At 32.2% G+C, this 11,277-nt stretch overlaps 2 protein-coding genes across 3 annotated transcripts in view; one reads left to right on the top strand and one right to left on the bottom strand.

Annotated features, from left to right (window-relative positions):
• Window positions 1-263: 263 nt before the first annotated feature.
• LOC129804462 (glutamate decarboxylase) overlaps window positions 264-11,277 on the bottom strand; it is a 30,052-nt gene continuing 19,038 nt past the window's right edge. For both annotated transcript variants that reach the window (XM_055851781.1, XM_055851780.1), the window contains exons 6-9: window positions 9,757-9,835; window positions 4,783-4,932; window positions 4,507-4,701; window positions 264-1,365 (exon numbers count right to left, since the gene is read on the bottom strand). In XM_055851781.1, the coding sequence (XP_055707756.1) occupies window positions 1,192-1,365; window positions 4,507-4,701; window positions 4,783-4,932; window positions 9,757-9,835 (598 nt within the window). In that variant the 3' untranslated portion in view covers window positions 264-1,191. The remainder of the gene's footprint in view (window positions 1,366-4,506; window positions 4,702-4,782; window positions 4,933-9,756; window positions 9,836-11,277) is intronic.
• On the top strand, window positions 5,692-9,742 carry LOC129804464 (probable cytochrome P450 28a5). The gene is made up of 5 exons (XM_055851783.1): window positions 5,692-6,035; window positions 8,071-8,416; window positions 8,496-9,030; window positions 9,104-9,370; window positions 9,436-9,742. Exons 1-5 carry the CDS (start codon window positions 5,854-5,856, stop codon window positions 9,603-9,605), a joined length of 1,500 nt encoding a protein of 499 aa, XP_055707758.1. The 5' UTR covers window positions 5,692-5,853; the 3' UTR covers window positions 9,606-9,742.

Here is an 11,277-nt window from a genome sequence, read left to right as displayed (position 1 = left end):
ACTTAAGAGATCGTTAACACAAACTCTTAAGTGATTGAAATTACGAAAGAATTCAATTGATTTCTGCATGAAATAATTTTTTTAATTACTGGGCATCTTTCAATATCATCAGCATTCTATTTTTCTTGAGATTATTTTGAGATTATTGCATTAGGAAACCGAAAACAATGCGATTTTTTTTGTAAATACTTCACGAAGCAAATATTTTTTTATTATGATTTATGTTTTACAATTTAATTTTTTTTGACTGAATATATTTATTAAATTTTTACGGTAATTCGATGAATTTTTTACATAGAGCATAATCTTTATGTTCATTTTACACATTTATTTATAATTTCTTTTCACGATTTTTTCTCATTTCATTTTCTGGAATATTTATTGCGAGCTACACATAGACGAATGTTTCTAAGAACATTACGCAATTAAAACTAAAATTAATTCATTTTTTTTATCTCATGAAAAATATACAGAATGATAAATAATTTTACATTATTATTATTTTACGTTACTTTTTAAATATATTCTGTATACTTTATATAATTATATAACATTTTTACTTCAAATAATAAAACTTTGACAAAGGAAAAGAAGGTACGGTTGATAATAGCAACAATCTTTTTTTTTTAGACTTTTCGCGTGAATAAATAGGAAAAGCACGATAGTAACTTCATTTATTTTTTAACACTTGAGTGCCCAAAGGAGTAAATATTCATCTAAAATTATGTGTTTCTCTCTCTGTCTGAAACAAATAAATTCACATTAATATCTTTGGTAATTTGTCAACATGATTAATATTCTCTTTTTCTGTCTCATTACGAGTGGATTCTCCATCATTTCAAATAGAATGTTTCATTTTTTTCTATCATCAAATTTATATAATTTATAGATTATATTTTTTTTATATTTCAATAACAGCAACAGTTAAAATACATGTCTCTTGTCTTCATTGTCAATTTATATAGAATTTAGCGATAAATAATTTCTGTTTTTTAAAATATTTCTTTCTTTTAGACATTCTCACACTTTGATATGTTGTTCAAAATGATAATCCTTGGTTTTCTTCGGGAGGTTTATGTCGAACAACTTGGTACGCCCTTCTGGCGCATCGAACCTTCTTTTTAGTTCACTTTTTTTTTACGCACCATCCATCGTTAAAAGTGGCAGTTCTCGGTGGAATATTGCACTTGCTTACAAATCATGTCCCAATCGATCAAATTCCTCGAGCATGAAGTCAACGTCCTTCTCAGTTACGGCTGCCGATGAAATAATTGAGCGGAAGAAATTGGGTCGACGATCGTCTGGCTGATAGCCAACCATCATTGTACCCGTTTGCATCATTCGGGCTTTAATAATGGGGCAAATCTGGGGAGAAATTCGACCACATTTTGAATTTTGACCATTAATCATTTTGTGCTTTCGCAGGTGCTCCAAGGGCATCTGATTTACTGTGCAAGTTCCCTCTTAATGGGAGTTTGAATATTTATTGAGCACCTGAACTTCTACAGGGATCAACATCAATTTTGTTCATTTTAGCAAATATTTTGGAATAGGACAATTTTACTGTAAAATACCAAACCTTGTGGTGATAAAATACAACTGCAAGTAATTTATGAACTATTACAGAAAAATTCATTTTGCAGAATCGAAATTTCCACATGTCCTTATGGCTCTAGCACACCTTTTATATCAGTCAAATTTCATAAAATCAAAATTCGCATCCCTTTCTTTCTTAAAAGTTTAGCATATGTCTATCCTACTCTTTCGCACTCTTCTTCTTCCTTTAAACATCACACCAAATTAAATTTGGTTCAGTCCAATTTTGAGACCGAAAGAGTGGGATAGACTTATGCAAATCTTTTGAGAAAGAAAGAGAAGTGAATTTTGATTTCATGAAATTTGACCGATCTAAAAGGTGTGCCGAAGCCATTAGAAAAAATATCTCGTAAAATTGTTCGTAATCGTTTGTGAATTCCTACTGGGGACTTACAAGATGCGCTAAAATAGTATAATCCACTAAAAAGTTTGTAATTTTTCCACAAACATATATTTCGTTAAATTGTTCGTAAAAGTTTGTGAATTTCTATTGGAATCTTACGATACGAAATGCTACTAAATTCTAGAACCCACAAACAAGGTCGTAAAAGCTTGGACTTTTTTCCAAAAACATTATTCGTAAAATGAACATTTGACAAACATTTTTTTGACAAACATATGTTCGTAGATTTTTGTTTACTTGCCAAAAATTTACGAACAAATGACAAAACAAAGACAACAAAGAAATCGTCCTATTCGGAAAATTTAATAAATTTTCTTGATCGAAATATTAAAAGAATCGAGCCAATTTTGGGCCAATAAACAGTAGAGTAGACTCTCCAATTGGGACCAAAATGTCACCCGAATTAGAGAAAAATTCTGGTGACCAATTTTTTGAATTGGAACGATTTTTTGTTTGTCTGTATACACATATTGAGCTTACATAGGGGAGACTGGGGCAAAATTTGTTAAAACAAAAATTTCAATATATTCACTATTTTCTAAAATAAAAAAGACTGAGAATTGAAATTTTTATTATAGATAGCCTTTATGAACCTTCTTAAACTTACAAAGTTTCAAGGGATTCGAGGAATATTTATGTCAAATAAAAAATAATGAAATTTGGAGCCCTATTTTTGGAATACAGTGCCCGATCTCTAATCCGGATCGCCGTAATCCGGACGAGTTATCGACGGTTACATTTAAAATAATTTTGAGGTCATATGCATGTGTGTTCAGCAATGAAAATGAATTATCCTGTGATGTTTTTGTTTAATAAATGAAGTATAATAGCATAGAATTCTCTAATTATGTCTTTTTAATCTTTTTTTTTAAACTGTTATTCTAATTCTACAAAAAAAAACTTGTATTATATTTGCGAGACGTTGAACAAATTCAAAAAATCTATCTGCATTACGAAGCGGACATCTGTCGTCTCTCAATCATCCGGATTACAAATCGGGTACTGTATTTGGCTTATAGAAAATATCAATACTGATTAGCTCAATTTAAGCACATTCCTCGTTAAGATAGAGAAAATTATCTTCGACAAAGTTGTAGAGGAATAAATTTCCTATAAAAATATGTCTATTTGATATTTTTAACGTTTGCGAGAGTAAAATGTCACAAATTATCCGAAGTCTGACAAAATTTGCCCCAGCAATTTTGAGAATCTCCACAAAATCGACTTTTAGAAAATGATTCGAAAATTACATTTCTTTCGAGATAAAGGAAAATAGTCTTCTGCAATGTTGAAGAGCAGTGAATTTTCTATAAAAATATGATCATTATAAAACGTTTAAGTTTTCTCAGAGCTCGTGAAAGAATTAAATATCCGTTTTGCAAAGTTTTGCCCCAGTCTCCCCCACTCATTTATATTGTAAATTTCATGAAAATCCCTTAATAATGCAAAATCGCATCAAAACAAAGACAAACTATGGTAAATTTGAGTACAGTAGACTCTCTCAAATTCTGGCATTTGGGACCGAAATTTCATTCGAATTAGAGAGAAATTCGGGCGACAAACTTTTTGAAATTCAACGATTTTTTATTCATGTGCATATAGAATAGATATTGAGTTTACACACTCATATATAACGTAAATTGCATGAAAATCCCTCAATAATGCAAAATCACATCAAAACTAAGACAAACCATGCCAAATTTGAGCATATTTGATTCATTTGATAATCATAATCAAACTTGAAAAATGACAACAAACTTTTTTCAAATGTAACCGCTGCCCGAATTAAAAAGTAGCCCGATCTTAAAAGAGCCGAGTTAGCGAGAGTTTACTGTAATAATATTTTATTAGTTTAAGTAATCTATCCCAATTTCGATTGTAATCTCTAAAGATCTCTATACATGGGATCAATTTTTATTAAAAAAATAACGCTTTTCTAAAGAAAATCTGCCCTGTCATTGTAGGCGGAATCGTCATTTTTTTTCTAAAAGAAAAAATGCCGCTTTACTGCTCTAACTCAAAGAGAGAGCAGTTTTTTCAATTTTTCATTAATCCGCTTTTTTTAAAATTTGTCACCGCTCTGGATCTTAAACCGTAGAAGATTTCAACTTCCGGTCTTCGGCCAATAAAAGACGATATCTCTAGACGGTATTATTTCTTTTTTTCCCCATCCCCTCTATCCCTCCAAAACCATGTTTTTTTGTTTATTTTGAAAACGGTTTCAACAATTTCTTTTATTTTTGAATATGTTTTGGAGGTCATTCAGGTCAACATTTTGTTCAAACATACCTATGACCTAAAAAATCGACATTTTGAAATCCTAAAGGTTAAAGTTAAACCCGATTAAACCATGTCAATTTGGTTAAATTTGAATTTTTTGGAACCGTCTTAAAACTTGCAACCCGGCTACATCGGTCGCAATCCGTAATGAATCGGTAAAGTACCCTTAAATGACCTATTGTTTGATCCAAAAAATGTAATAAACTTTTTAAACAATTGCGACCTACCTTTCCCAATTCAATTTCCTTCTTAGAATCATGAGGCACACCCCTAAGGCGTTTCGGGATGTACCAGAAAGACACATTGACACACTCAGGCTCCATGATTAGATAGAATTTATCTGGATTCTGCTTGATTTTCTTCACTTGATATTGGGCTAAGTCCATCAGATGATCCATATGATCTGCAAATCCTTCAGTTCCCTAAAATAGATAGTTCCAATTTAAAAATATGGACATTATTAAAGGAAAATTGTAAGTTAAAGTTTTAGCAATAATTCTTACTTTAGCCCTCCACTGCAGCCAAAGCTTGAATATATCATTGTGACGTCCACACTGAATCACTTTATCACCTGTATCGTAGCTCAAATCGTAAAGTTTATCAGTCATAAAGAGATATTCGGCTGACATTTGATTGCAGCTCATCAGGAGGCCCTAAAAATAAATATAAAAAAAAGAAAATATGTGACCAACTATTGTTGCCATTGTTGTTCTATATATCATTTTGGGGATATAGGAAGCACACATGTGCGATCAAAGAATATATTACTTGCTTGTCGACACACATCAACTTCTCATCAATTTCTCTTCTCTGTCTCTCGACAAATGAAAAGCTACAAAGGGTATGGAATGGAAATATCGGAAAAAAAATGTGTTGCAAGAAAATTTTCAAGAGGGGACTGTGTCTAGCAATTTAAGGGACGAAAAAATATTTGCTTCGCAGTTGAGAAATTATTCACAATATGTTGCCACCCCAAGATTTGTCACAGTTGCCTCTAGGAATTTAATTAAAAGTCATCCATAGGAAGTTTGCAGGAAAGGGAAAATGCTTTGGTTTGTTTCTTTGGTGAATGTTGATAAGAATTTTAAATTTAAGTTTAACTTGTAGATGGGCACGTAACGGGTTAACTGGTACAGTTGGTATATTTGCTTTAAGGTTCAAGTTTCCCGAGTTATTTTAATCCTCTTTTGACCAATAGGAATTTTTCTGGAATTGAAGATATTTCGAGTAATTTCAAAAATCATAGGACTAACATCCCTATTCTTAAAAAAAAGTAAAAATTAAAATTCATGTGTTGCATTCTGGCTCACAAATAGACATAGTTCCCTCTACTATGATAAGTTACAATTTAAGCATGTGATGAATTGCATAAGTATACTCATTTGAAGAATTATATTATCATGTCAGAAACTGAGTGAAATTTTAATTCACTATACGTCCATAACAATAATAATTCTAAATTGTGATAAGCAATTATCGGAGTTGTGAAGCACGAAATGACGATTCACTCTTCAGTTATCATCACTCAAGTCTGAGAGAATCATCTTCTGCAACTTTGGATTGAGTTATTGAGAATGTTATTACTCGGAATTGCTATATTAGTGGGACTTTTGTCCTGTTTTGTGCTGTGGTGGATATGGATTTACACCTTCTGGTCCCGTAAGGGTATTCATGGTCCTAAACCTTCCTTGATTTTCGGAAATTTTCCCAACTATCTCAACAGAAACCTCATTTACGATTTGGACGAAATTTACAAGTAAGTGTGGCAAAAATTAAGGGGAAAGGTCATACTTGTCTCCCAAAATAAATTGAGCTATAGGGGAAAGGAAGGTAAAATGCCCTCACTCGACCGGGTTCCTCGACTCTACACAGTAAAAAATTTTTGGCTGCTTTACCATGATTTTAATTGTAAATTTTACATTAAACATGTAATCGTGTATACTAATCCACATTTGTGTAACTTGTACACATTTTGTCTGAAAACTGTGTAATTTGTACACCTTTTATTTGTAAACTGTGTAATTTTACACGAAGTAAGAAAATATACGAAACTGTGTAATTATTCCCAGTTGATTACACGGTTTACAATTACATAAAATTTAAATTACACATTTTCAGATTACACGTTTTGTTGAAATACATAATTAGTGTAACTTTACAAGAATAATCGTGGTAAAAAAGCAAACCAACGATTATCATTGTAAATTTTTTTTACTGTGTACCGCTGGATCAATTTTTCAATATTTGGTGGGTTTGATATGGTCAATTTCCATGAAATTGTCACTGATTCGTATTATTTATCCAATAATTGTCCTAGTAATGCAAGATCATACCCTAAATATTATAGCAAATATAAATAAATTGAATAAGTAAATCTTCCGGTCGAGCGAGGTCACTTTACCTTTCTTTCTCTTCGAAAGTTCATGTCTTCAAATAATGTGAATTTCTTTTTGTTTTCCTAAGAGACTTACACATAATTATTACATAATTAGTAATAATTTATAATAAACTAACTAATATTTAACAGAATTGTGTAAGTCTTTAGGAAAAATAAAAGGAAATTCACATTATTTGGAAGCAGGGGCATGACGTTTCCTATGTTTCCCATTTGTTGCTACCGTGCCGAAAAAAGTTTTGAGTTTATTAGCTGTTTTCTGTTATTGTAGAATGAATTAGCAAATAATGCTAATACAATATAAAAGAAAATTTAATAACGAAAAGGCAACCGAAAACCCTAAATTGGCAACCTACGTAGTTTTGGAGATATCTCGTGAAATGTGTACAAAAAAGGAAAAAATTTACACTAAAACTGGTCGCATTTTTCAGAGATAATGTCACCCCCCTATTCGGAAGCATGAACGTTCGGAGGGGGAGTACTTTCTCCTAACCATATAACCTTTTAAAGCTCCAAATAGATTCAGGCTGATCCTCGAGAATATTTTATCTACCGAGCTTACAATAAGAGTTTAGGGTAAAAAAATAGAAGAATTATAGAAATACAATTACCCTTAAAATTTAGAGTCTAAGTATTCTTGAAGAAGAGTTCGAGTCTCTTGGGAGCTGAACATTTATAATCAAAAGTATACAATTTATAATATTTTTGAGATATTTTAGAAACAATAAAAAATAAATTGTTAGAGATTGTAGAGACTTTCAATTCAACTAAACTAAATTTTGTATAAGTTTGTGTCCGAATATAAATTAATATGATATCTTTTTTACTCAACTACATATATCTGCCCCAATCGGTAATGCATTGGTTGAGTAATCGTAATTGATTTATTTTTCTCGAATATACAATTTTATTTGCATGTTAAGCATGTTACTAATGTCGAACACTATCGATGCACATTTCTTAGCCAATTTTCTAGTTCTGAATTGTTTTCCTTTATTTAAATGAATTAATGATAATTCAGGGATAGCTCGATCTCGTGAGTTCGAGCATTTAGCAATGCTGGGACGCTTTGTCATCTTTTTCTAAATGGAATTCATCTTCATAATCTAATTTAGCTCCACAATTGGTTTGTCAAGCTAAATTCCATAACGATAAGATGCATTTCCATTTCCAATAGAACAAAAATTCTGTTTCGAAAGGTGTCCCACTTTTCTTTAAATAATCTTCTTTTCAAATAGAAAAATGACGTTTTCTATTATAAAATTATCCTATGGTATATGTATTTTGAAAGTATTTTTAAAAAAAAAATTATTTTTAAAGAATTAGGTCGACACATGACTTCTTCCCTCTTTTAAGATTGATAAGCTTTTTCTTAATTTGTACTTGTTTTTGAAAGAAAATACCGAGGATGTCCTTTCGTTGGGATCTACGCACTTCGCAAACCCAAGATTTTCATCACAGATCCTGAATTTTCACGGAAAATTCTAGTTGGTAATTTTCGTCAGTTTCACAATAATGAAGCCTCAGATATGGTTAGTCTGAAATCTGACCCAATTATTGGGCTCAATCCCTTTTTTATGCGAGATGAAATGTGGAAATCCACTAGACAGGAGATTACTCAAGGTTTCAGTAATATACGGGTGAAAGCACAATTTCCCATTATGGAATCTTCCTGTCACAAGATGACAAATTACCTGAGATCCCATGTAAAATCTCAAGGATCCAGGATAACAGTATCAGAGGTAGGAAAGTCAAAGAGCTAAGATTTATCTATATGACCTGTGAAATGTATGAATTTAATCTTGGAATTTTTCCATTTAGATCACTCGTCGCTATACTAATGAGAATCTTATGAATTGCATTTTTGGCCTGGAAGCTAATGCTTTTGATAATAATAAAGCTGGATCCTTGCAAATGTTTACGGATTATTTGGCTGAATTCTGGCGAATTGACTACTTTTTTATGTACTCATTCATCTGGCCAATGTTTAGGAGTATCTACAAGTACAAAATACTCAATACGAGGCTTAAGAATTTTTTTGTAGATATGCTGAAACATGGAATGGCATTTAGGGGTGAAAATCCTGGCAATAGAGAGGATTTTCTGGCATTTCTTATGCAAATGCGTGAGAAGAAGGATACTTCAATGGATGAAATGCTTGCCCATGCATTGACATTCATCCTGGATGGATTTGAGACATCAGCTCTTGTGATCGATTCCATACTTTATGAATTGTCCCGAAATTCTCGGGTGCAGAAGAAATTACGGCAAGTGATTGAGGATGTAAGGAAGTCAGAGGGAAATCTCTCATTTGACACCATTAGTGATTTGCCTTACTTGGACCAAGTAATGAATGGTTAGTTGCATCTGTTGCATCCTTTTTTTTCTCAATGATACTTTTATAAGTAATAAGTTTATCATTAACTTAGAAACCTTAAGACTTCATCCGCCTATCCTCTTCTTCCTGAAGCAGTGCAATGAATCTATGCAAGTGCCTTTTGGTAATGGCAGTGAAACGAAGACTTTTCCCAAAGGTATTACTGCCATGATGTCTATGTATTCCCTCGGACGTGACCCAGTTTTCTATGAGAATCCCAATGACTTTCATCCCGAGAGATTTGACGATGGTGCAGTGAAAGATTACAGGGACAAGGGTGTATTTGTTCCCTTTGGAGATGGTCCTCGGATTTGTATAGGTATGATTTATGTTTCTATCTGTCCTGCAAACTGATTCACAAATATCTAATCTGGTTTTATCCAGGGATGAAATTTGCAATAGCACAAATCAAGACAGCTATCGTGGGAATAGTGAGGAATTTTAATCTTACACTTGGCACTGACATGAAAGAACCCCTAGGGCTTCAGAAAACCTTCTTTGGAATTCCTGCACAGGATATTACTGTCAATTTTGATCCATTGTCTGAGGAGTAGTTTTTGAAGATTGTTTCGTAGATTTACAAAAATGTGTAAAGTAGTTTAAAATTTAAATGTTTTCTTCAAGATTTATCGAAATAACCTGTTCTTGTGCTATGTTTTTGGGATTAAGAATAAATAATCAAAAAAATCAATCTGTAATACTTACATCTTCCTTAAAATGAATTGTTGAGCACTGGAGAAGAGCTCCCATTAATTTATGCGGATTCCAGGTGACAGAAAGAGATCTGAAAATCACACAATTTCCTGATAAAAATCTCATTTTTTAATACACCCTAGAAAATCAATTTAGATACTCATAATTAATTTAATATTCACTATGGCTTGATCGAAAACATAGGGGATGAGGAGGATTAAAGGGATGAGAGTAGACTGAAAAAGAGATGATAGAAAAGTGTCTCTCAACCCTTATCATTGTTTGTTCAGTAACACTGAAGAGATTTAAATTATTGTGTTTGTGTTTGCACATAAAAGACTCTCAAGGGATATTCATCAGGAAAATATCTGCCCTCGAGAATCTCTGCAATCTACGATGGGATGTAATGTGCATAAAATGACAAAAATTTTCACGAGTCTGCAAATAATTTACGATGATGTCACATGCAGAGAAATTTCAGGCGCAGGGAAATTTTCCCCAAAAGTGCACTTTGCAAAGTTTGAGAGAACCACCTCAGCTGTGAGTGGGATTAAGGATTCCATCTGACTGGGTTGTAATGCAAAGTGGTATGAATGGAGTTGCAAGTGCAATTAATCAGTTCACTAAAATGCTCAATGTGTAAATGTGCCCAAGGGAGAAAATTTTTCCAACTGAAGGGAGGAATATGGGAACAGGTGCTGAATGCTTGAAAGAGGATTACAAAGTCAATCCTGGCACATGCTTGGCAGTATATAATACCAAGGGAGAATCATCAAATATTCCTCTGTAGCTTTTTCAACCCGCCGCACAATGTGCCAACATTCAATTTCAGCATAACATTGTATTTCTGGTAGCAAAGGCAAAAACGTTTAAAATATTTTCAAATGGTTTTATATTGTGGAAGTGTTCGAGGAATTTTATCACGTATCTTTCCGAAATTATCTTTCCTTTTTCCGCAATACTTTTTCACATTTTTATGCAAATTTTTAATTGAATTTCCACAGGAACATTTTATTTGAAAATTTACCTTCTTTGAAATTGCATGACAAACTTTTTGTTGCTCTTGAAAAGGTATAAACTTTTACCATTCCCAAAAACAAGCAATTCCTGACAAATCAATATCGAAGATCTGACTTTGATAATTTAGTAATTATACAAGAGTATTTTCAATATTAATAATTGATTTTTATCAAGTTTTAAGAGAGTAGCCCGAACTCTAAATTAGTTTGTCCGGAATTCTAAATTTTACTCTACAACCATTTTCTTTTTAAAAATGAAGATAGCAACATTTAAAGGATATAAGAATAGTGAAAAAGGTTTGAGTGAATTAATATCTAACATTCAATACATACGTGTACTAAACCAAATTTTAAAATTAAATTTTTACACTTTTTCTTGCATAAAAATGAAAAATCTAATAAGAATCTGTAAGGACATGTGTAATTGGACTCAATTCTGTCAATAAAGATAAGGAATCAATTTAATCAATCTTGGAGAGTTTTCAGAGAATTGAAAAAGAGAAAATAATGAATT

The sequence above is a fragment of the Phlebotomus papatasi genome, chromosome 2 (genome assembly GCF_024763615.1).
Source record: "Phlebotomus papatasi isolate M1 chromosome 2, Ppap_2.1, whole genome shotgun sequence".
NCBI lineage: Eukaryota > Metazoa > Arthropoda > Insecta > Diptera > Psychodidae > Phlebotomus > Phlebotomus papatasi.
This window is presented reverse-complemented; position numbering and strand designations above follow the sequence as displayed.